Genomic DNA, 25,914 nt, shown 5'->3' on the forward strand with positions numbered 1-25,914 from the left:
CCGATAAGTTACCCAAATACCCCACTTGGATACCCCACCATCTCAGCTTACTTCGCCGGAACACCTTCTGAGGTCCGCCCCCAGGTGATTTCGGGAGTGTCCTCTAACATATTCACCGCACCACTAATTTCGGCTACGGCACAACCAAATTTTCCCAGGCCAAGCTTTGATCCATCATCCTTCACTTTCCAAGTACCATTTTTTCCACCAGACCCTACCCATTTCAGCACCAATGCTTACCCTCAACAACCCCAGTACTAGTTTACCGCGGAACAAGAAAGACTACAAGGAACCCCAAGCAAGAGGAAATCACTCGGAAAATGAGGAGCATGGGTCAGAGCCTCAAGAATATACAAGGCTTGAACGACCAAAAGAGCGTATCCTACACTGATCTATGTATGTTCCCGCATGTGCATTTGCCCCTCGGTTTCAAGACCCCCAAGTTCGAAAAGTATGACGGGCACGAGTACCTCATATCCCACCTCAAGAGGTATTGCAATCAATTAAGAGGGGCAAGCGGAAAAGAAGAGCTCCTAATGGCTTATTTCGGAGAGAGTCTAGTTGGCATTGCATTTGAGTGGTACATGGATCAAGATATGTCTCACTGGCACATATGGGATGATTTGGCTCGAGATTTCGTCAGACAATTCCAATACAACATAGACATAACTCCAGATAGAAATTCCCTGTCTAATCTCAAAAAGAAGTCTTCGGAGAGTTTCCGAGAATATGCTGTTAAGTGGCGCGAACAAGCGGCCAGAGTCAAGCAAAAGATGGATGAGACCGAAAGGGTTAGTGTTTTTCTGCAAGCCCAAGAGGCTGACTACTTTCAGAATATGATGTCTGTAATGGGAAAGCTGTTTGCTGAGGCTATCAAGATTGGTGAGATGGTCGAAAATGTTCTGAAAACAGGTCGCATATTGAGCCAATCTTCCATAAGAGCTACAACCCAAGCAATCCAAAGCTGGTCAAGAGGTGTAGCAAACAGAAAGAAGAAAGAAGAGGTGGCGATGGAGGCTTCAAGTCTGGGAAACCTCCATCCACCCAGAGGTTACTTCCCTCAAGTACCTCACAACATTATTATCATCATCAGGATGTGGCTTACCCAGCCATACGTTCGGCTACAACAACAGTTTAACCAAAATCGAGCTCCACTTACTAGAAATAACCCTCCTCACCAAGCTCCATATAATCCCCATCCCCCTCAAAATAATTTTTCATACAATGACCGTGCTCGGGAACCACCCAGAAGAACAAACTTCACGCCTAATGGTGAATCATACTCTAGTTTTTTCCCTAAACTGGTCCAAATTGGTTTGTTGCTACCCGTACCCCAAACCAGGAAAAACCCAGAGTTGCCCTCCTACCGACCCGGTACTCGATGTGCCTACCATTCAGGAACGGAAGGGCATGACACTGAAGATTTTTGGACTCTCAAAAGGGCAATCGAAAACTTGATAGAGCAAAAGAGGGTAGTGCTTGTCACACCTCCTTTTTTTTACACCCCGTAAGGGTATAAGGGAGTTTTTTCAATTTAAGTGGCAATCGAAATGGGATTTATTACTAAAAGATTCAGATTCGTCACTTGAGAGATTTATGGTGTCCCAAGTCACCGATTAAATCCCGAATCGAGGAAAAACTTGACTCTGTTAACAGTCCGCGAACCAGAAATCCGAGTAAGGAATTCTGTTAACCTAGGAGAAGGTGTTAGGCATTCCCGAGTTCCGTGGTTCTAGCACGGTCGCTTAACTATTGTATTTGATTTTATCTGATTTTAGTACATGTTTTAACCTATGGTGCAATTTTAAACCTTTAACCGCTTTTATTCATTTTTAAAGAAAATTGCAACGTCATTTAAAATATGTTTTGAACCATATCACATAAATGCACCCGCGGTCCACGACACATTTTACCTAACGTTATTGAGATTTGGATTTGGGTCACATAAATGCGCACCCGAGTTTAAGAAAGTAGATTATTAAAAGTACGCGCCTAAAGCAATTACGCGTTTGCACTTTGTGAGGGCCATGGAGATTTACTAAATGGCACGTCTCGGATTCTAAGGTTGAGTTAAAAATTAATCCACACGAGGACCATGCCATTGTGATCTTGTTCGACGTGGTGTGCCTCAATTCTATATTTTATAGGCATTCGAATCTAAGCTTGAAGGGCCATAGGCTATTTGATTATCTTCTATGGCTCACTTCCGTCTAGATAAAAGGTAAATTGTTTAAAGGCGGCTATGAGTGTAATTAATCTAAATGTTATAGTGAATGAGCATCCCTGCACAATTACTCCCAACAACTGGGCTGAAAGAAAGGCCCAATGTCCCAAAATCTCGAAGCCATTACTGCCAACTGCATTCTGACACGCGAATTGGGCCATAAGAAACTAGTGAAAGGCCAGCCCAGTGATTGAAAATTACGGTTAATATCATGCAAGCCACATATTGATCAGTCATTAGCGATAGACCAAAACAACAACACATACCCATTTGAGTTCAATCCCAGGATAAGTGTGCATATTCGGGTTTCCAGATTTATAAGGTTTTAAAGCAGTTGGAATAACAGATAATCAATTTAATCAAATACTCTTGAATTATCAACTTATTGGTTTGATATACTTAATTTCAAATCTGTAACTAGCTTTACATAAAAGAACCATGAGACTTCAATGTTATTTAAACCCGCATGAAGCAGTAGGCGTAATCATATAAAGTGATATAATGAAAACACATTTAATCGATTTTTGGACTTGTGCTTCAATGAACCATACCATTTCTGCTCCTATAGCAAAAACTTTACATCCATTGACAAAACAAACCTAATTTTCATGCAAATGTATGAGACATTATCTTTTAATTGAATGAATCCTAACGCTTTGAATGAAGATGACAAACTAGAGATAAAAACAAACTTAATCATATAACTGAACATATGCATAACCAAAATGTCTTAAACAAACAGTCCATATATACAGTCCCTCACATGTTCAAACCAACGAACAGTCCACAAATCTCTGACTAAACAAAAGGGCAGCATGAATCCCCAAAATACTACTACTATACTAAGATGAACAAACTAGGCTGAATATCATTACTCTACTCTATATGATTCGAGGAAATCTTAAACAAATAATTGACATTAAAGATTTAAAGAGAAACAGTCATTTATTCATGAAAAACTTCTGGCAATTACAACTTTCATTTTTGCATTTCATCTCTTAGAGAATCAGGAATACCTGGAAAAAGAAGTAACAAAGAGGAAATAAGGATCAGTAAGCTCAGAAACAGCGGTAGAACAACCCAGATTCAGCCAACTTTCAGTGAAATCAACTCAAAATCAATGAAACAGTAGCTAGAACACAGAATCTACCCAGACACTGTAGCCGTCTCTATTTTTCTCTATTTTTCAGTTCTTCATCCACTGCCTTCTAAGGCAAGTAAGAATGCTTTTATAGGCAAGTAAGTAGGGCACCTCTCAAATTTTAATTTACACTCTTAGATCCCTTTTAATTTATGCATTTTACTTAAAAGTCTCTAGAATCTTGACTTGTTCACCAGGTTCATACTACCCAGATCCTGAAATTCAAATTAAAACCCCACCCTAGAAGCTTCTATTTCTGTTATAGCAAAATTCCCTAACCCCAAATACCTAAACTACCCTCCTAGTACCCTGTAATTACTGTATGAAACCAGGCGGGCCAAGTTGACCCAGAGTTTAGCCCCAAGCCGGACTGATCTTCTTTCACTTTAGGCTTTCAATTTACCCAAAACCCAAACCCATTCAGTAACTCCTGATTGACTATGAACCAAGCAGTTTTGAATTGAAAGCAGAAATAATTGAAAGAAAACAAGAACTACTAACACTGAGCACGAGGATTAAATAAATGTAGCTAGCATGCTCTTACTTTAATCACCACCAGAAATTGTTTCAATAAACAAGTACTGACCAAGAAAAGAAAAAAACGCATGGAGGGATATGACGACGGAGTGAAGAATCAAAAGAACGGGGAAAAGGAGAAAATGATGGTACCTATTCAACAGCTGAACATGGACCAAACTTGAAGGAACTCGAACTCATCGACTTTGAGCTGAAATTAGTCTCAATCATGCGTTCTTGTCAAGAACGGACGAACGAGACCAGTTTCGATTTTAATCTTCAGCCCCAAACTAGAAAAATCTTTTCGTCTTCTTCCCTTTTCAAGTCCAGACTTGGCTCCGCTTAGTGACGATTTGGGGGTTATGGTGAGAGACTAAAAGTCAGGGATGAAGGAAGGTTGTGGAGACGGATTTTTTGGGAGGAAAAAATGGAGTTCCTTTGCTCTGTAACAATGGTGGAACTTGGACTGCTAGGGTTTGAAGAACGAGAGAGATGAGAGAGATGAAAGGGTTGAGAGAGATGAGGGCGTGTTTGGAACTGAATTTGTCGTTGTGATTCAGACACTAATATGTAAAGAGGGGAGAGGTTTTGGGCCGTTGGATTGAAATGAATCAAGGGCTCAGATCAAATGGGGAGGGAAACGACGTCGTTTAGTCGTCTGAAGAGAAAGGACTTGGGCTGGGTCCGAAATTGTTTGGGCTAGGATTTTTAGGACGAGAACTAGCACAATTTTGGGTCATTTTAATTAAAGCAAACCCGATTTCCTCTTCTCTATTTTTCTTTTTCTATTCATTTCAATTCCTTCTTTTTCTTTCTTTTTTTTCTTTTCAAATTTAAACTAAAAACCCTAAGTTAATTCTAAAAACCAAAATTATCCTACCAAATCATGTTAAACTCCAATTAACAATCAATGTTATTAATAAAATACAAATTTAAAGAAAATTCGCAAAATTCGAAGCTAAAATTAAACAAAGCAAAAATAACTCAATTTTTGTGATTTTTTGTAAATTCCTAATTACTAATTAATTCTAAAAATATGTAAAATTAAATCCTAAATGTAATGCATATTTTTGTATTTTTTTATGAATTAAAATGCACAGACAAAATGCAAACAATTAACATAAAATGCCACAAAAATTCACAAAATTATAAATACTGAAAGAAATTATTTTGTTTTGAATTTATGAGAGTAATTCATATAGGGGAAAAATCACGTGCTCATAGTGCTGAAAGATGAAGAGATCCCCAATATAACCAATAACCCATTACCGGCTCACAACAACGGGCCAGTTATCAGGATGATTTGTGAAGATAAGGAGTTTGACCCAGCTCTGAAAGCCATCATTGCCATCGTCGATGTTGAAAAGAAGCCAAAGGCGGCAGCAAAGCAAGACAAGGAGGAGAAAAAACGTAACTCTGCCCCTCAAGGTGTAGAAAAGGCGGTGGAAACCAAAATAGGGGCAGTACCCCCTAAGGATACCATTCTTTATGTTCCCTGGGCTTCCAGGAAAGAACAATTGGTGTTGAGTCCCCCCAAGAGGTTTGAGCTAAACAAAAGACCTAAGATGTACGTACCAAGAGGGACTTATGTGGCGCGGGGGCTGATAATTTCACCAAGGCTGAATTAGCCCGTGGTTATCAGCTGCGCACCACAGAAGCCCATGAAGGACCCCACTGCAGTGCCCTGGAATTACAACAGAGCAATTGTGACGTACAAGGGTAAAGAAATCATAGGGTAAGTAAATAAAACCAACCCATCCGGGAAGTACCTCAATCTGGAAGAAGTGAACAATGCCAAGCAGAAGCGCTTCCCGCTTAAAAAGCCAGTTAGTGCCGAAGAAGTCGAGGAATTCTTCCGAAAAATGAAAACTACAGACGATGAGGAAATTGACCAACTCCGTAAGTCTCCCGCTCAGGTCTCACTCTTATCTCTACTGATAAGCTCGAATGAGCATCAGAAAGTATTGATAAAGACCCTCAATGAAGCCTATGTTTCGATTGAAATCACTATGGAGCAACTGGAAAGGATGGCAAGAAAGATTCTTCGCAGTCAACCAGATTTCATTTAGCAAGAATGACTTGCCCATGGAAGGGGTTGCCCACAACAAAGCTCTTAATCTGACAGTTAAGTGTGAAGGGTACTATGTAAAAAGATTCATGGTGGATGGTGGATCAGGGGTCGACATATGCCCTCTCTCAACTTTGCAAAGAATGGAAATTGAGATTGAGAGGATCAGACCTAATAATGTTTGTGTGCGTGCTTTTGATGGCATCAAGAGAGGCACAATAGGGGAAATTTATTTGATCTTGACTATCGGTCCTGTGGATTTCGAAGTGACGTTTCAGGTCTTGGACATAGATACCTCCTATAATTTTCTCTTAGGAGGGCATTGGATCCATGCTACGGGGGTCATACCTTCTACCCTCCATCAAATGGTGAAGTTTGAATATGAATATCAGGAAATTATAGTTTATGGATAAGATATGCAATCAATTTATCGGGACCCGTCAGTCACATGTCTCGAAGCTAGGGAAGGTAGAGAGCATATAGTCTATCAGGCTTTTGAGGTTGTGATCGAAGATCAATGTGAGGAGGGAAGCTCATATCCTTAGCCCTTTCTGTCAAATGCGTACATCAAGGTCGCTACTGAAATGATCAAGCATGGTTATAAGCTTGGGAAGGGACTCGGGGCATCATTGCAAGGTATCACAGAACCTATCACTTTAGCTGCCAGCGAGAAGTTCTTCGGTGTGGGTTTTCATGCCACAGAATCTGACGTGACATGGGCAAATGTACAAATGAGCAATGGTTAGGGTCTACCTCATCCAGTCCCGCATCTTTATAAAACATTCATCAAGCCCAAGTACACCAAAGAAGAAGAAGAAGATGATGAGGCCCTCACGGCTGAGGAAATTGAGGACATATGTGGAACCGTGAGGCAAATGTTATATGAAGCTCACATGGTCCAATCTGGTGAAGGCTCGAGCACTACTGAGGTACAATTTATGGGGCCCGATGCCAAGCTACAAAATCGGAAGGTTACTCCATTCCCAGTCAGGCGAGAATCCCGGTAGTCCAGTCTTGCCACCTTTTCTGCATTCCAAGTTATTCCAGGGTGTAACTCGAATGTTTCTTTTAGTTTATTGTCTTTAAAATTCCAATGTAAACCCTGCTATCTTCAAATTCAATGAAATGAAATCAATATTTCATCATCTATGAATCTCTTTCTTTATTCTTTCTAATTTTTGTTACTTTTCTTATTTGTTCCTTTCAGTTCTAATAATGCAGACTTAAATAACATGACATGCTTGCGGACTTCACGCCCAGATCATAGCACGTTGTCTAATTGTGAAATAATGAATCAAGAACCGGAATATGATGAAGATGAGGCTTTAGGGAAATAAACCGAGAATTGGAATAATTTGAGAATAAACCTAAGACAAACTTAAATGAAACCGAGCCGGTTAATTTGGGTAGTTCAGAAGAGGTCCAAGAAATCATGATAAGCATTCACACGGATGAAAGAACTATGGATGTATTGATCCAACTTTTGTTCGAATTCAAAGATGTGTTTGCTTGGTCCTACAATGACATGCCAGGATTAAGTGTCGATTTGGTGGTCCACAAGTTGCCGACTTACCCCGATTATCCCCCTGTCCTGCAAAAACAGAGGAAGTTCAAAACTGATATCAGTAACAAGATCAAAGAAGAGGTCACCAAACAGTTGAAGGCAGGGGTGATCCGAGTGGTCCGATACACCACATGGCTGGCTAATGTAGTTCCCGTACCAAAGATGGGAAAACTCGAGTGTGTGTTGACTATCGGGATGTGAACAAAGCAAGTCCCAAAGACAACTTCCCTTTGCCAAACATCCACATCCTTGTTGACAATTGTGCCAAACATGAGATACAATCTTTCATGGATTGCTATGCCGAGTATCATCAGGTCTTTATGGATGAAGAAGATGCGAAAAGACAGCCTTCACCACACCCTGGGGCACCTATTGTTATAGGGTTATGCCTTTTGGTTTAAAGAATGCTAGGGCAACTTATATAAGGGCTATGACTGCCATCTTTCATGACATGATGCACCAAGAAATCGAGGTGTATGTGGACGATGTGATCATCAAATCCAGAACACAAGACGACCATGTTCGGGATCTGAGAAAGTTCTTTGAGTGGCTACGTAAGTATGACTTGAAGCTAAATCCAGCTAAATGTGCATTTGGGGTTCCGTCTGACAAACTCTTGGGATTTATAGTCAGTCGGAGAGGTATCAAGCTAGATCTAACGAAGATAAAGTCTATTCAGGATTTTCCTCCTCCGAGAACCAAGAAAGAGGTTATGAGCCTGTTAGGAAGGTTGAATTACATCAGCCGGTTCATTGCTCAGTTAACATCCACATATGAGCCCATATTTAAGCTATTAAGGATGCGGCGATTAAATGGACAGATGAGTGTCAAGAAGACTTCGACAAAATCAAAGAATATCTGTCGAATCCGCCGGTCTTGGTCCCACCCGAACCTGGAAGGCCTTTGTTTTTGTATTTGACAGTCTTGGAAAACTCTTTCGGATGTGTCCTCGAGCAACATGATGTGACCAGGAAAAAAGAGCAGGCAATATACTATTTGAGTAAGAAATTCACTAGCTTTGAAGCCAAACACACTTTGTTGGAAAGGACTTGCTGTGCCTTAACTTGGGTCGCTCAGAAGCTTAGGCATTGCCTGTTGGCCTACACCACCTATCTCATCACCAGGTTGGATCCTTTGAAGTACATATTCCAAAAGCCGATGCTCACAGAGAGGTTAGCAAAATAGCAAATCCTGCTCACTGAGTTTGACATAGTCTATGTCACCCGCACGACAATGAAAGCCCAAGCTTTAGCGGATCACCTAGCTGAAAATCCTATTGATGATGAATATCCGAGGAAGTAAATTCAGTTGAGGTAACCACAAAAGACACCAATGCTTGAAAAATGTTCTTCGATGGAGCTGTGAATGCAAAAAGGAGTCGGGATTGGGGAAATCTTGATCTCACCCATTGGTCAACACTATCCGGCCACAGCTCGGCTTCAGGTTTTCTGCACAAACAACACTGCCAAGTACGAAGCCTACATTATGGGTATGAACATGGCAATCGACCAAGATATGGAAGAATTGTTGATCATGAGAGATTCAGATTTGATTATCCGACAAGCTCAGGGTGAATGGGAAACTCGGGATGTCAAGCCTATTCCATACAGGCAACATGTGGAAGATCTTAGCAAGTGTTTCAAGTCAATCGAGTTCAGGTACATTCCTCGGTTTCACAATGAGTTAGCTGATGCATTCGCTACTTTGGCCTCGATGTTGCCATATCCTGGCAATGTCTACATTGACCTTTTGGAAATCCAAATCCGAGAAAGGCATGGTTATTGCAATACGGTTGAGGCGGAACCAACAACCATGGTATCATGATATCAAGAGATTAAAGGAATATCCCGAGCAAGCCAATGGAGACCAAAAGAGAACCATTAGAAGGCTTGCCAACGGTTTCTTCTTGATCGGGGAGGTCTTGTACAAAAGGACTCCAGATCTCAACCTGCTAAGATGTGTAGATGCATAAGAGGCCGGAAGAATCATGCATGAAGTACACGCATGAGTGTGTGGACCCTATATGAATGGATACGTCCTGACAAAGAAAATCCTTCGAGCAGGCTATTACTGGATGACTATAGAAAAAGATTGCTTCAGTTTTGTCCAAAAATGTCATCAGTGTCAGGTACTCAGTGACCTAATTCATGCACCACCTACAGAACTGCATCCTATGTCAGCATCGTGGCCATTCGTTGCTTGGGGTATGGATGTCATTGGGCCAATCAAGCCAAAAGCTTCAAATGGGCATAAATTCATATTGGTTGCCATTGACTACTTCACGAAATAGGTTGAAGCAGTCACTCTCAAAGCCATCACTAAGAAAGCAGTGATAGACTTCTTGCACTCCAACATCATCTGCCGTTTTGGTATCCCTACAACTATCATTACGGACAATGCTACAAACTTGATTAGTCACTTGATGAGGGAGATATGTGAACAATTTAAGATCACGCATCGGAATTCTACCCCTTATCGGCCCAAAGCTAATGGTGCTATTGAAGCAACAAACAAGAACATCAAGAAGATTCTTAGAAAGATGATTCAAAGCTCGAGATAATGGCATGAAAAGTTATCGTTTGCATTATTGGGATATTGCACAACTGTGCGTATATCAGTCGGAGCAACACCCTATCTGTTGGTTTATGGCACTGAAGCTGTAATACCCGCAGAGGTTGGAATTCCATCTCCCCAAATCATTGTTGATGCTGAAATTGAGGATAGTGAGTGGGTCAAGACCCGTCTAGAATAGTTAACCCTGATTGATGAAAAATTGATGGTTGCAGTTTGTCACGGGCAGTTGTATCAACAAAGAATGGCTCGCGCCTACAATAAGAAAGTATGGCCTAGGAACTTTGAAGTGGCGCAACTCGTCTTGAGACGTATTCTCCCTCATCACAAGGAAGCAAAAGGAAAGTTCGCTCCAAACTGGAAAGGTCCATACATTATAAGAAAATTGTTGCCGAAAGGGGCATTGTACTTGGGAGACATTGAAGGAAATGATCCTGAAACAGCTGTGAATACAGACGCGGTCAAAAGGTTTTACGTTTAACCCTTCTGCGGTACCAATATTATTCGATTGGGATGACGAAGGCTTTCATTCTCGCTACCCCAAACACTCTAACCCTTTGCTAACCCTTTGAGCTGATTACCCTTCTTTGATTACCCACTTTGGAACCTGAAAGCTTTTGTAAAAAAAAATCAAAAGCAAAAACAAAGTTTTCCTAAACTACGTTCGACTTGATTCCGAAAGGATACGTAGGCAGCCTCTCTTTAGGGTTCAGTCACACCAAAACAAAATCCAAATTCCCCCAAAAGTGAAATTGGGGAAGATGTTATAATGGTTCGACGATGATCCCGCCTGAATGGTTCCAAAGTTGTAACTCAATCCAAATTCTTTGTACCCCAAAATCATGTTCAAGTCCTTCCAATTGATCGGTGAGAATGTTCAAGAATCGGAGAGTGCAGTTACTTGGATCTGATGCAACAAGATGGGAGAAATAAAATGAGAGAGTCTTATTGGTGAAAACCCACGCGAGCACCTTAAGGAGATGGTAAGCAGAGAAATTGAAATGAGAGAGTCTTGTTAGTGAAAACTCGCAAAGAGCACTATAAGGCGACGGTAAGAAGAGAAATAAGCGAGGTCAATTGGCGAAGACCCACAAAGGGCGCCATTGATCGAAAAGAAGGAATCCCCTACAACCATCAACATTGGTAGTCCCGGCAAGATTTTCTCAGTTTTTTAAGACACGAGTTATGTTGGGTTTATGAGAAATTGGATGGTTGCGCCAATCAGGTATCCAGTCCAAGAAGCATGTCATCTCTATTGAAGTCTGCATGCACTCTAGATAAGTCCTTCTTTCTTCCCCCTAAAGGGACATCTCTTGTTAAATTCAGTATCCTCTCCTTTGTTTACTTTTCTTTAAATCTCTTTCGGTTTAATTCCTCCGAACTAATACAAAGAAAAGATGAAAAGATTGGTTTTATAGAGTTCTGCTTAACAAAAACTAAATTCAAAGGAAGCACCCAGCCTCAGTAAGTGCATCAAGTCGGTCTCGACTGACCATGATGGTTGATGCTCCAAAGTCAAAATTATGAAAAAGGGAAAGAAATCCAAAGTCAAATGCCCATAAAGGCGAAATAAGATGAAAAGGCCAAAGCCCCACACGGGTTGAACCATCATGTGAAATTTTGGAAGGTCAAGATCCCTGGGTTTAGAAGAGAGATTGATCTCCAGAAAGCCAACGAGCAATAGAGATTTTCATCGAAAGAGTTGGGCCTAGATCAAGTGATCAAAACAATCAAGGCCACAAAACCAACCACCGTTTCAAACTAACAATTGTTCTTTGTTTGAAAACATGAAACAGGTGCAATCCAAAGCAACTTTGCAAGAAGCAGGTGCAACCAAAGAGTAACTGCACAAGGGCTAAAAACATCTTTGCAGCAACAATCCATAAAGGGAAGTCCCCTCCCAAAATTCTTTCTCGCATTTACTAATTCTATGAAATATATATAAAAAACGAAAAATGAAAAAAAAGAAAAAAAAAAAAAAGATAAGAAGAAAAAAATTCAAAAACATGGTAGCCTAAGGTCCCCAATCTCTAGTTACGTTTTTTCCAACATAGGGTCTCCACTCCCTAGTCGCTTTTCCAACATAGGATCTCCACTCCCTAGTTGCTTTTCCAACATAGGGTCTCCACTCCCTAGTTGAAGTTATTTTAGACATAGGGTCTCCACTCCCTAGTCGTTTTTCCAACATAGGGTCTCCACTCCCTAGTTGATTTTATTTTAGGCATAGGGTCTCCATTCCCTAGTCTGCTTTTCCAACATAGGGTCTCCATTCCCTAGTTGATTTTATCTTAGACATAGGTTCTCTACTCCCTAGTCGCTTTTCCAACATAGGGTCTCCTCTCCCTAGTTGAAGTTATCTTAGACATAGGGTCTTCACTCCCTAGTCTGCTTTTCCAACATAGGGTCTCCACTCCCTAGTTGATTTTATTTTAGATATAGGGTCTCCACTCCCTAATCATTTTTCCAACATAAGGTCTCCACTCCCTAGTCGTTTTTCTAACATAAGGTCTCCACTCCCTAGTCGTTTTTCCAATATAAGGTCTCCACTCCCTAGTTGATTCCATTTTAGACATAGGGTCTCCACTCCCTAGTCGTCTTTCCAACATAGGGTCTTTACTCCCTAGTTGAGTTTATTTCAGGCATAGGGTCTCCACTCCCTAGTCCGTTTTTCCAATATAGGGTCTCCACTCCCTAGTTGATTTTATTTTAGGCATAGGGTCTCCACTTCCTAGTCCGTTTTTTCAACATAAGGTCTCTACTTCCTAGTTGATTTTATTTTAGGCATAGGATCTCCACTCCCTAGTCTACTTTTCCAACATAGAGTCTCCATTCCCTAGTTAATTTTATTTTAGACATAGGGTCTCCACTCCCTAGTCTGCTTTTCTAACATAGGGTCTCCACTCCCTAATTGATTTTATTTTAGGCATAGAGTCTCCACTCCCTAGTCTCTTTTCCAACATAGGGTCTCTACTCCCTAGTTGATTTTAGTATAGATATAGGGCTCCACTCACTAATCTCTTTTTCCAAGGATACACAATCCTGATCTTATTGCTTTCAATAAAGAGATAGTTTAGATTTGGTTACAATAACTCACAAAATTTTCCTAGTGAAAACTGGGGCAGAAAAGTTTGTTTGTTTTTTTGCTTTGGTACCTGAACAGGTTTTCATCGTGAGACACAAGGTTTGAGATGATCAAAAGAAGAAGTCTTAACCCAAATAAAAGAAAAGAAAAAACAAGAAAAGAAGTTGAACTCTAAGTGTAGAAGTGGAGAAAAGATGCAGATTGCCCAAGATATGATTGAAGTCACAAGTTCTGCATGTCCCGCCTTGATCTGAGAAGCTGAAGAAGAATGAACCAGCGGTTGTAATTAACGAGCATCAAGATTCAGATCAGAGTTTGCAGGAAAAGTCATCTAAGACTCAAGATCAAGCATTTGAAGGTTTATAGATAAGAATCTTTTAACTCGTAGTTGATAGGCTTAGCTAGTTTGGCTTTTCATCTTTCATCTTGGTGTAATAAGGAGCTCAACAAGCAGAAACAGTAGCAACAACAGTGAAACCACAGTTTCTCAGTAGTCTCAGCTACCAAAACTTCCAGAACTACACTGACCTGATTCCTTTATAGCCAAAGATATGTAGGCAACCTCTGAAGCAAGGTTCGGTCAGACTCTTTCAAAAGATGCTTCTTATGGAGTTTCAAACGGGCAAAAATCCCTCATAGTTTCTCATTTTATCATTCATGATTTGCAAGACATAAGACATGTATTTATCCTATAATTCACAAGAGAAGCATCTATGACTGGGCCGAGCTATTGGGTTCAATGCCTAGGCCCAATGGCCTAGGCCTAGACTTGTCGCGATTCGTTTTTCCCCATCTGGGCTAATACCCAAGTCTGACCCATCTTGAATCACAGAAACGAGCCTTGAAGATCTAGCCTATGGCCTTGGCCACATTACTATGCTTGCAAAAAATTCAACAACAAAGTAATTACACATCTAGCGACTGTTGTTTTATATCATGAAATCATAAATTAACATATTACAATACTCTAAATAAGAATGAAACTTTCCAGAATTAGAACATTACAGTATAACCTATTAGTACATGAACGATTACATTAACAACTAATCTATTACAACTTCTACGTAATTAATAAACTAATGAACACCCGCCTCTTTTTGGACATAATTTATCCATGAAAAAAAAAAAGCTTGGTCCAAACTGAGCATGCTACCAACATCAAACTTTCAATTCTTAGCCTTTTAACCTGCTGATTTGGCCAACTAGTGTCCAAACTCATAGATTATAGCTCATGGTTAGCAAACCAAACTTAGATGACATCAAGTAAACAACAAATTATGCATTTAAATAAAAGAAGAAGGGAAGACATGACTCTAATGAACAAGAATCCAGAATCAGCATTAGCAGACAGAATATTTAGCTAAAAAGCATCTTCAAACAAAGGTTATTTTCAGAATGAGGAATACTAAACATCCATGTGTTAACTCAGCTTATTCGTACCAAATTACTTCAAGTTTTAAGCTTACATAATAATAAATAGCTCGGATACATATCAATGTAATCAGAAACTAACATGAAAAGACAACCATTCATTACAAGTAACTTGCAACTTTGATCTCATATCATTTTTAACAAAATATTACATGAAGAAGGGTTGAGTTCAGTACCTTGAACAAACAACAACAAAAAACAGCAAGTACTAAGATGAGAAGCACTGGTTGAAAAACTCAAAAGAAGAAAGGAGCAACAGCAGAAATCAAACAGCCCAACAACCAAATGAATCCCAGAGTTTCAGACCAAAAAAAACAACCACTTGAAACCAAAAATCCCAGCTAAATAACCCTAGAAAACTCTCTATTTCAAACCATTTCCAGCTTGTTAACAAAAGGGAGAAGTTTTTTGGAAGTTTTCTAAGATTTTCTGAAATCTGAAATTTTCAGAGAAAGAGGAATTTTATGCAGTAAAGATGATGCTCAAACTCTATTTTTCAGGACTTTTAGGCAGAGAATAATGCTAATGATTGAATCCCCCTTTTCAGAATGGAATAGCCTACATATATAGGCTGCCTAGGGAGGGTATATTTTGGAAAATATTCCTTATCCTATAGCAAAATAGTACTGTCCTTTTTTCAACCCTTGGTACATCTGTCCTATATTTCAGCATCTTTTTTATAACAGCTTGGACAACTGTACATTTTCTAGGAAGCTTCTAATTTTTAGCCTAAGTGAAAATCCATTTTTACCCTCTAAATTACTGCCTATTTCAATTCTATCCTAAACTCTTTTGGTTCAATTAGGTCATAAGGTTTCTATTGATTTTCAAATTAGGACAAATAAAGACAAACTTAGGAAGGATAAAAAATTTAAATAAAAAATTCTTACAGAATCATAAGGCTGCCATCTAAAACGAAAAACTAAATCAATCAATAAGAAGAAATGTTCACCTAATTAAACCTAAACAAGAACTAGATTTAGAATGACTAATGCATTTATAATTAAACAAAAACAGAATTACAAAGATAGACTAAAAAGACCCTAAACAAATTTGAACCTAACATGAAAGAACAGTAAAACCTAATTAATCTAACCCATACAATTGCATAATGAAATTCAGGCATGCTTCAACCAATTTACTGAACAAGAACAAATAATCAACTAAACAGTTGTGAATAAAGAAAAGAAAATCTAAAATTAAAACCCTAAAACATGCGGCTGAAGGAAGAAATTAACATAAAGAAAAACAATTAACACGGAAAGAAAAAGAACAAACCTTACAATTTATCCTAAATCATGCAAGCTAAGCAGAAAAAGGAGATGATTATGAAAGAAGAAAAGAGATAAACAAAGGAGAAACAGAAAAGAAATTACCAAAGCTTGCTTCAAATTGGACCAGTCATGAACTCAGACAAATTTTGGTGGGGTAAAATAAACTTAGACTATCGTCAATCGATTGCTCTAATTAAGAACAATCGATTAATGAAGGTCTTGGGTTCAAATGGCCCGAAATTGAACAAAAATTGAAGGCGGAATAAACTAGGGTTTCGATCTTAGATCTGATATTTGGGAATTTATGGGCTTGTTTGAAGGGACTAGTTTGGGGATTTGGAAAGAGGATGGGGTGAGGAGTATCTGGTGTGAATTTGGAGAGAGTTGGAGCAATTAGGGTTTTTGACCTTGAATCTCGGATTTGAAATTCGAGTTTCTTGGTGGCGATTTGAAAGTAACGGATTGGAGATTTAACATGAGTAGATAATGAGGGTTTCAGAGTATAAATTTGGGGAAGATTGGTGGTGGTCCGCTGCCGTGAGGCAATTTCCGGCCGGCGGAGGAGGGCGGAGCCGATGAGGTATTTTAGGGCGGCTAGGGTTTCTTACCTGATGGTGTGAGAGAGATGAACTGATCTGGTGTTAGGGGTTTTGGGGGGGGGGGGTTGGCCAATTTTAGGACAGTTATATAATAATTGACTCCTCAGTTCCGAGCCGTTGGATTGCTAAGATCCAACGGCTGTGATCAAATTGACACAAACTGCGTCGTTTTGGGGTGTGAGGGGTTGGACCGGGTGGGCTGGTGATTTGGGCTTGGACTTGGGTAAATCTGGAACCTGTTTGGCATTAAAATCAGCCCAATTTCAAAACAAATTCAATCTTTTCAATTACCCCTTTTTATTTCCTTTCCTTTTCTTTTCTTTTCTTTTTTCTTTTTTTTTTTAAATTAAAAATCCTAAAATTAAAATCCTAATAAAAGATACTTAATTCTAAACTAAAATAGAAAAATCAATAACCTAAAAATTAAAAGGTAAAAATGTAAAATGAGCTATTTTTTGTGATTTTCATTTTTATAAAATAAATAATTACTTATTAATCCTAAAAATGTAAAAATAAAGCCTAAATATAATGCATGATATTTTTGGTATTTTCATGATTTAAATAAAAATTAAACGGCCACAAAATGCAAACAATTAATAAAATTCTACAAATATTACTAAAATGACAAATAATTAACGAAAAATCCATTTTCTTGGGATTTTATAGGAGTATTTTATATAAAACTAAGGATCCTAATTGAAGTTCAAACTAAAGTTTTCTTGACTTAAGGCTAGGCTTTTGGACAGTTTTTTTGGGCCAACAATAGCTCACTACTTAAGCAATTCAGCTTTGAAAGCTGTATTTGGGCTCTCGATTTGGCCTAGTAGAAAAGAAACTCAGGGGCCCTTGCACAGTTTGAATTTTAACCAGGTCTGACCCACATTGGGCTTATATTAGGTGGGCCTAGTTGCGGAGGTTTAACTAGTAACAAACTGTGATTCTTGTCAATCATATAAAAGTTTGCATGAGGTATATATAGATTATACATTGGTATGTAAAGACTATTCTATCCTTACAAAAAAATGGTACAAATTAATATACTTATCCCACTCTACGTACACCAGTAAGGAACTTTAAATGGACAATATTTATCATATTGATAATATCTTGAAGAATCTCTTATGAAATAGTAGCTTGAATCTACGAAAGAAAAATAGAGTCGAGTTGAATCCATTGTTGAAAGGCTGGGTTTATAGTTGAGATGTCATTATCACTAAGTACAGTGAGTGAATAACAAGAATAACTCCCATCGATAAAACCCTAAACTCCATAACCTTTGAATACGGGTAGAAAGAGTTCTCTCCATGGCATGTAGTTGGTGTAATCAAGAATAGTGGGGAGAAGATTTTTGATGTTGGAGAGACATAGTGCAGATTGGGATGAAACTGGAAGAGAGGAAGAGACAACCATAACACTAGAGGTTGAAGAGCTGGATTGAGATGAAGATAATGACATAAGCTGGAAAAGAGGAGAACGTACAGAAGGAACCTAAGCAATCTGATACCATGTAACAAATTATGATTCTCGTCAATCATATAAATGTACAACGTTTATCATATAGTTCAAAAGCTTAATAATACGAGATTTATTTTAAACACAGAAAATTAGTTCGTTGCCTTTGCACTTATAAAAAGAAAGAAAAGTTATACGCATCTAAATTGCAATAATGAGATAGTCGAATATATTACCATAAGAGCGTGCTTATAAATTTCAATCGAATTATTCCCGTTGATTAAGTTAGTGCATATTGGAAAATATTTACTCACTTGGTGCTACATAAATGCTTGATTTGATATAAAATATACGTAGCAACAACAACAACAACAACAACAACAACGACCCAGTATAATCCCACAAGTGGGGTCTGGGGAGGGTAATATGTACGCAGACCTTACCCCTACCCCGAAGGGTAGAGAGGCTGTTTCCAGGAGACCCTCGGCTCAAAAAAAGCAATAGGAGATAATATATCAGTACCATAAAAATGCGTAATAAAATAACAACAATATATAGGAGATACGAAATATGAAATACATGATACGGCATACGAAATACGAAATACGAATTAGATGGCTGGTATAGTACAACTAGAAGGTAAAGCCCTGCATCAATAGACGATCACTGACATTCCTAGTCTAACTCCTAACTAGATAGTCTCTCTCAGTTGTGCTGTAGAAATATTCACCCTCTCCCCTAACCTACAACCTTAATGCTCGACCTCCATAATTCCCTATCAAGGGCCATGTCCTCCGTAATCCTAAGTCGCGTCATGTCATGTCTGATCACCTCTCCCCAATACTTCTTAGGTCTCCCTCTACCTCTCCGCGTGCCCACTACAGCCAGTCGCTCACACCTCCTCACCGGTGCATCAGTTCTCCTCCTCTGAATGTGCCCAAACCATCTGAGTCTTACTTCCCGCATCTTGTCCTCCATGGGGGCCACACCCACCTTCTCTCGAATATCTGCATTCCTAATCTTATCCATCCTTGTATGCCCGCACATCCACCTTAACATCCTCATCTCTGCTACTTTCATCTTCTGGGTGTGTGAGTTCTTTACCGGCCAACATTCAGTTCCATACAACATGGCAGGCCTAACTACTGCTCTATAAAACTTACCTTTTAGTAACGGTGGAACTTTCTTGTCACACAAAACTCCCGACGCTAACCTCCACTTCATCCACCCCACCCCTATACGGTGTGTGACATCCTCGTCAATCTCCCCGATCCCCTGAATAACCGATCCAAGGTACTTGAAACTATCTTTCTTGGGAATGACTTGAGAGTCAAGCCTCACTTCAACTCCCGCTTCCGTCGGCTCAACTCCAAATTTGCACTCGAGGTATTCCGTCTTCGTCCTACTCAACTTGAAACCTTTAGACTCAAGAGCATGTCTCCAAATCTCTAGCCTCTCGTTGACGCCGCCTCTTGTCTCGTCAATTAGAATAATGTCATCAGCAAATAGCATGCACCATGGAACCTCCCCTTGAATATGATGAGTCAGTGCATCCATCACTAGGGCAAATAGGAATGGGCTGAGCGCAGACCCTTGGTGCAATCCCGTAATAACTGGAAAGTGTTCAGAGTCGCCTCCTACTGTCCTAACCCGAGTCTTAGCTCCATCATACATGTCTTTAATCACCCTAATATAGTTACTCGGGACCCCTTTATCCTCTAAGCAGCTCCATAAGACCTTCCTAGGAACCTTATCGTACGCTTTCTCCAGATCAATAAACACCATGTGGAGATCCTTCTTCTTATCTCTGTACTGTTCCACCATCCTCCTAATAAGGTGGATAGCTTCTGTGGTAGATCGTCCCGGCATGAACCCGAACTGGTTGTCTGAAATAGACACCGTCCTTCGCACTCTCATTTCTACCACTCTCTCCCAAACTTTCATGGTATGACTTAGTAATTTGATGCCCCTATAGTTGTTACAGCTCTGGACATCACCTTTGTTCTTATACAACGGGACCATTGTACTCCACCTCCACTCTTCAGGCATTCTATTAGTCTTGAATATAACACTAAACAATGCAGTAAGCCATTCCAAGCCTGCTTGACCCACACACCTCCACAGTTCAACCGGAATCTCGTTCAACCGGGACCATTATAAAATATATGTAGCAAACATAAGTATTTGCTACCCGATGAGGCAATTGCAACAGTTTGGGTGGGTACGTTGACTTGCTGCCAGGATCGAAATGAGCACACTACACGTGGCGACTAACTAGTGGGTGAACAAGTACACCAGACACTCCCCTCGACTCAGAGGATCGTTTCTTTCCCTATTAAAGCAACTTACAACTCTGCTTCTCTATCAGGCAGTCAGCTGCACAAAATCCAATAAAACACACACACACACCGTCACTCTCTCTCACTCACTCACTTTTTCTCACTCTCTCTCTCTACTTTTGGGAGACAGAAAAAATGGATGACTCCATGGAAACAGAAGAAGAATTGGCCGAGTTCACATTAGCTGAGGTTAATTCACTTTCTTGCTTTTCCCTTTATTGTCAGCAATCTTTTATTTTCTGCTTCAAGCAAACTTATTTTCTCCCTTTCTCTGATTGTGCATGCCATTTTCTTTGTCTGATTTCAATTCCTTTGATTTCTCATCTAATCTTGTTCCTTTTTTTGTTTGCTACATTTTACTTAGAAAGTTCCCTTATCTAACAGTAACATACAGGGAACTAAAATCAAGAATGACCAAATTTAGATTAAATTACCAAATGTGGATTAAATCTGCAATTATTTCTGAGGATTTTCAGTTACTTTCTACAGGCTATGAAAATGACGACCTTGTTTAAGCGAATGAAAGAAAAACCAATTAGTCAAGAGTTCTGTCAAAAACTTGCAACAAAGTTTAGGTAAAGTTTCCCTTTGGGCTAAAATAAATGCTACTACTTCCACTTTGATAAATTGAATTTTATTCTTTACTTATATGCTTTTTCTTTTGTTTGTCAATTTTTAATTTGCAGTTGTTCACCTTATCGTACTGGAAAATCTTTCATAAAATGGGAACAGGTTTATCTCTGAACTATCTTCTCAATATTTATTTCCCTTTTTAGGTATTCACGATATCTGGATTATCTTATAAATCTATTATGTATGTTTTGGCTTTGTTAAAGGTGCAAACTTGGTTTACGGATGAGCAAAAAACACAAGCATCTAAAGCGATTGTTGTTAAGAAAGAATCTGATGTTCCTCGACCTCGACAAGCAAAAAAACCAAAATCTAAAAAGAAATTTTCAGCTCTAATGCTTTCCAGAAAATACAATACTTGCGGGTACACAAGACTCCCCGAATGTGCATATGACCGGCCTCAGAAGCCCAGAGGTTACCAATTTCCCCTTGACCTTCATATGTTTGATTTTTGTCCTCACTTAGTGGATTAGAAGTTGTTTACTCTATTTGTATCAATGTATGAAATGCAAGAAACTACTTTCCAGTTGTTCAAATGTGGATAATTATGCTAAAAATATTAAAGATAAAATAAATTCTTAATGTAACTAGCACAAGATCACTCTGATGTCTTCTTTTCCTGTTAATCTGTTTTAACCTGCCATTCAGTTGAAATCTTTCTCTTCTTATGAGTTTGACAAAAAGTTTTAATTCAAATTTAACTACATGAATACTTAACTGATGGCTAAAGTAAGACTAAGATATTAGGCCCGGGCAACATAGAGCTCCTTCGCCAACTTTTGAGTATCCCTTTAACGAATCTTTCGGATTTTGTTTTAAAGTACTCGTTACCAACTTTAGTCTAATCGTATTGCTTTTATTGCTCAGATACACCAGTTTTATGTAAACAGTTGCCAACATCTTGGTGAAATCTGGAGAAAATATACAAATTGGATATCCTGTGGTTTTGAGACATTTTTCTTGATTTTTTATCTGATTTATCTCTGTTTTACTTGTCATGGTTGAACATAGAGGTTACTCATTTTGCAGTTTTGTACTCTGTTATGCACGTGCACATTGTCATGATAAAAATGATGTATCGTATGATCGAGCAAGTAACTTACTCAGATATTTTAGATATAGTGCATTGAATGCCGTACTACTTGGTTTCTGTTACTCTCAAGCTTAGACTAATGTGGATTCTGTTACAGTTTCTGCAGCAGAGATGGCCACAGAGCTCGCAGAGTTGTCTTTTGAAGCTCTTTCAGCAAAGGATTTAGCTTGGTGAGCATTTAACACTGTTGTATCCTTCTCTATATGACAAATAATGCTACATTTTGTTGATAGTTCAAGACCCTAATCTGTTTCTATTTTCTCCTTGTAGATCTCATGGTCTTGTAGTTTCTGATTGTGACTAAATACTATTGGTCTCTTACATACTTCACTAATCATTGTTAGATTGCCAAAGGTGATAAAATGTCGTGGTGATGTTGCACGTGGGGCTTATGTCTAGAAAAAGGCTTACTGAATAAACATTTCAGCTTGAGTCTCTTCTGTTGATTTGTGCTGGTTTATGAATATCTGAGTTCAGTAGCTTGGAAATTGGAGTCTAAAAAGTTGAAGCTAGTACCAAAGTATTGAGGCGTTCTCGGTTACGTCTGGAAGAATACGAAACTACTAATAAGTGAAAAACGATCACGTGGTTGAGGCTGGATATCGTCCATGAAATTACCCCGAGATAATAATTTACATTCCTCATCATAGTCATGGAATGCCAAAACGAATTATGAGTACTGATTTATCATATTCTCTCAACTTCTACCATGAAATGTCGAAGCCAATGAGCATACGATACTGTAGAGGCACGTCATTCATACCTCGGATTGTATGAGGGTAAATGTTGGCAATATTCAGTGGCTGAATGGTTCAGGCATTAACAGGATGAGTTGTTTCTAGGTCAAAGCAACTTAATGATGTTCTGAGCATAAAATTCTACCGAAAGTTAAGATGAATGTCGTAAAGGTCGATGGGCTGTGTAGCAGAACTCTCTTTTCGATAGTAATACTAGATTCTGATATTCGTTACTTCCTTCTTTTTCTACTTCTGTTTCTCTGCTTCTCTTGATTTGCTTCTTTCTTGATTTCTTTTGTCCAAAAAGACTTTTGCTTCTCCTTATTTGTGTGTGCCTCTTCTGCTGCTAGTTCTGCTTTTGGACTTCTTTTCTGATACTATCATTTGCTGTCAACTATTCTTTTTCTCCTTTTCTTTTCTGTTCTTTGTCTTGTCCTTATTCTCCAATTCTTAGATTATGTACTGAATTTTAGGAAAACAAAGAATGACGCTTGCAACTAAAGCTAAGTATTAGTGAAGTCCTAAACTAATTAAATGTGAAATTAAATACTGCAAACTGTATTATACTCTGCCAGGCTCTTAAGCGCAGCGGCAAAATTGATATTCCCCCTGTCTTCTATGAACTACTTTTGTAACTTAGAGAACCTGACCAAGTAGCTTTTCTCTGTCTTTTGCAGGTATGATGTGGCCTCATTTCTCAACTTCAGAGTTCTTCGCACAGGCGAGCTTGTAAGCTCTTTGTTCTCTGTGATCGTTTTTCTGGTTTTTCTATTTGCCTAGGTGCACTACAACAACAACAACAACAAACTCAGTATAATCCCACATGTGGGGTCTGGGGAGGGTAGTGTGTACGCAGACCTTACCCCTACTAGAGAGGCTGTTTCCAATAGACCCTCGGCTCGAGAAAATGTGGCAAGGAAGAAAAGGGATGAAGAAGAAGAAAGAGGGGGAAGAGGGAGACAAAAGACAATAAGGAAAAAGGGAAGAAAAGGTAGTATCAAATAGTAACAGTCGAGGAGCAACAATTTCCAGTAGCAGTTTTTAAAAAAAAACAACAATGGACGTGGTAGCTAAGTATATGTCCGGGTGCACTGTCGTTTTAAATTTAAATATGTCCGGCTGTTCTTGTTTACTTGGAAGTTTTAGTAGTCTAGTGATCACGGTGTATGTGAGAGATTTAAGATTTCTCCTTGACCACTGTGAAATAGGGAAGATTTACATTGCCATGGACGAGAGTGAAATAGCAACAGTTCTGTTTTTTGAAGTTCCTACTCCATAGATTAGAACCACTAATCCTCAGGCCTTAGGTTTTATGTGAAATTTCAGATACACTCATGTGAGATAAATAAGTTTGACACGTCTCAGAACACAATGGAATAATGGTAGAAACGCATGGATAACTGAATTCGAAACGTTGATGGTGGATTGTAAGGGAAGGGGCAGGTCTAAAAAGTATTGGGGAGAGGTAGTTAAGCAGGACATGTCATTGCTCCAGCTTACCGAGGATATGACCCACGATAGAATGGTGTGGAGGTCGAAGATTAAGGTTGTAGGTTGACAGATAGTAGTGTGTTCCTTATAGGCTTAACACTAGTACTAGGATTATTTTTGTATTATCTTATTCATGGTTCTTTACTTTTTGTTTTTTTGATGAAATAAGGTGTTTCATTAGCAAAAGGCATCAAGAAGATGCACGTCCACTGTTTCTTGAGCCGAGGGTCTATCAGAAACAATCTTTCTATCTATCTTTTATAAGGTAAGGGTAAGGTCTGCATACACACTACCCTCCCCAGACCCCATTTATGGGAATACACTGGGTTTGTTGTTGGTGTTGTTTTGTTGTTGATGGTGGATTCACTTGTCACTCAGCATATATTTTTAAGTCGAAATGCATTTACTAAAACAATATATGTAATGGAATGGGTCCATATTAAGGTGCAACAATCAGCGTCATATCAACAGAATTTTACGTCAGACAAAGATTTGTCGCTTATAGTCTGACATATATAAAGTATCTCGTTATGCAGGAAGTTCGTGTAAGATTTGCTGGCTTTGGTCATGAAGAAGATGAATGGGTGAATGTTAAGAGGAGAGTACGTGAACGTTCCGTTCCTTTAAAGCCCTCAGAATGTGACAGGGTGAATGTTGGAGATCCCTTGATGTGCTTCAGGGTATCATTTCGTTTCACCAACTTTTTTTAAGAATAAAAACTCTGTTTTTTTAAAAAAAAGCACCATAGAAATCATGAAATTTCCACTTTCCAAAAATGGTGTCGATGTGTATCAGTGCAACAATAATGTCACGATTAAGCGTGGTATCTGGACAGTTAAGGCCTCAAGTATTTTTATGACCATCTTGTAATGTTATGTTTTAAATTCACAGGTAGATGAATATCTCGCAGTATATGGTGATGCGCAAGTTGTGGAGATCCAAAGGAAATTACACGATAATACAGAATGCACGTGCATCTTTGTCGTTCGCTACGACTTAGATAATGCTGAGGTAAATCATTGGAACATCGTATGTATGTGGTAGAAATTATATGTCAATAATAATTTTATTTTCATTGTTATTGTTTCGGATGCAGGAGAAAGTTACACTTGACAAGTTATGTTGCAGACCAAACCGAAGCAACAGTATACTGCCTGAAGGTCATGCTAAATTATGTGTCTTGAACAGTATTGACCAAGCAAATACTCGCTCAGGGGCGGAGCTAGAGCTTTGAAAATTCATTAAATATGTACAAATTAATATAGAACCTAGTAACTTAGAATGAATAGAATTTCGAACCCATTAGGTTTAAATTCTAGCTTTGCCTCTGTACTCACTAGGCCAGAGCCTCCGCAACGTTGTTCTGTTGGAATATTGGATGTTGGGCCAATCTAAATATGTACTCTTTATGTTTAATCATTTTATGTGAAGATATTTGGTCCGGCATGAAGTTTAGAAAAGAAAAACTTTTTGAAAGTCATGATCTTAAGCATGACATGACGTTTTTATAGCTATAAAGTTATGTCATTGGAGATAGAATGAGATTTTATAGAAAGTTATGTCATTGGAGATAGAATGAGAAGTTTAAAATTAAATTGTTCCTAATTATTAAAAGAAGGTGTTACTCTTTTTGAAACGGAGTAAAAATGAAAGAATGTCACATAGAAAAGTATACGAGGAAGTAGCAATACTTCGTCATTTC

The 25,914-nt window shown here is 38.9% G+C and overlaps 1 protein-coding gene and 1 long non-coding RNA gene across 3 annotated transcripts; one reads left to right on the plus strand and one right to left on the minus strand.

Annotated features, from left to right (window-relative positions):
* Positions 1–2,938: 2,938 nt before the first annotated feature.
* LOC107798861 (uncharacterized) lies at positions 2,939–4,420 on the minus strand. The gene is made up of 2 exons (XR_001651007.2): positions 4,035–4,420; positions 2,939–3,240 (listed from the first exon to the last, which is right to left on the minus strand). It is a non-coding gene; the product is annotated as an uncharacterized LOC107798861 (long non-coding RNA).
* A 15,854-nt stretch (positions 4,421–20,274) lies between these two features.
* On the plus strand, positions 20,275–25,654 carry LOC107798862 (protein SAWADEE HOMEODOMAIN HOMOLOG 1-like). Of its 2 annotated transcripts, none has more exons than XM_016621892.2 (9): positions 20,275–20,450; positions 20,751–20,836; positions 20,948–20,993; positions 21,098–21,305; positions 22,082–22,154; positions 23,399–23,450; positions 24,734–24,892; positions 25,104–25,223; positions 25,309–25,654. In XM_016621892.2, exons 1-9 carry the CDS (start codon positions 20,397–20,399, stop codon positions 25,444–25,446), a joined length of 936 nt encoding a protein of 311 aa, XP_016477378.1. In that variant the 5' UTR covers positions 20,275–20,396; the 3' UTR covers positions 25,447–25,654. The 2 variants fall into 2 exon arrangements, with proteins under 2 accessions (XP_016477378.1, XP_016477379.1); XM_016621893.2 differs by having other exon boundaries at positions 24,749–24,892.
* The last annotated feature ends 260 nt before the right edge of the window (positions 25,655–25,914 follow it).

Source organism: Nicotiana tabacum, chromosome 6 (genome assembly GCF_000715075.1).
Source record: "Nicotiana tabacum cultivar K326 chromosome 6, ASM71507v2, whole genome shotgun sequence".
NCBI classification, from domain to species: domain Eukaryota; kingdom Viridiplantae; phylum Streptophyta; class Magnoliopsida; order Solanales; family Solanaceae; genus Nicotiana; species Nicotiana tabacum.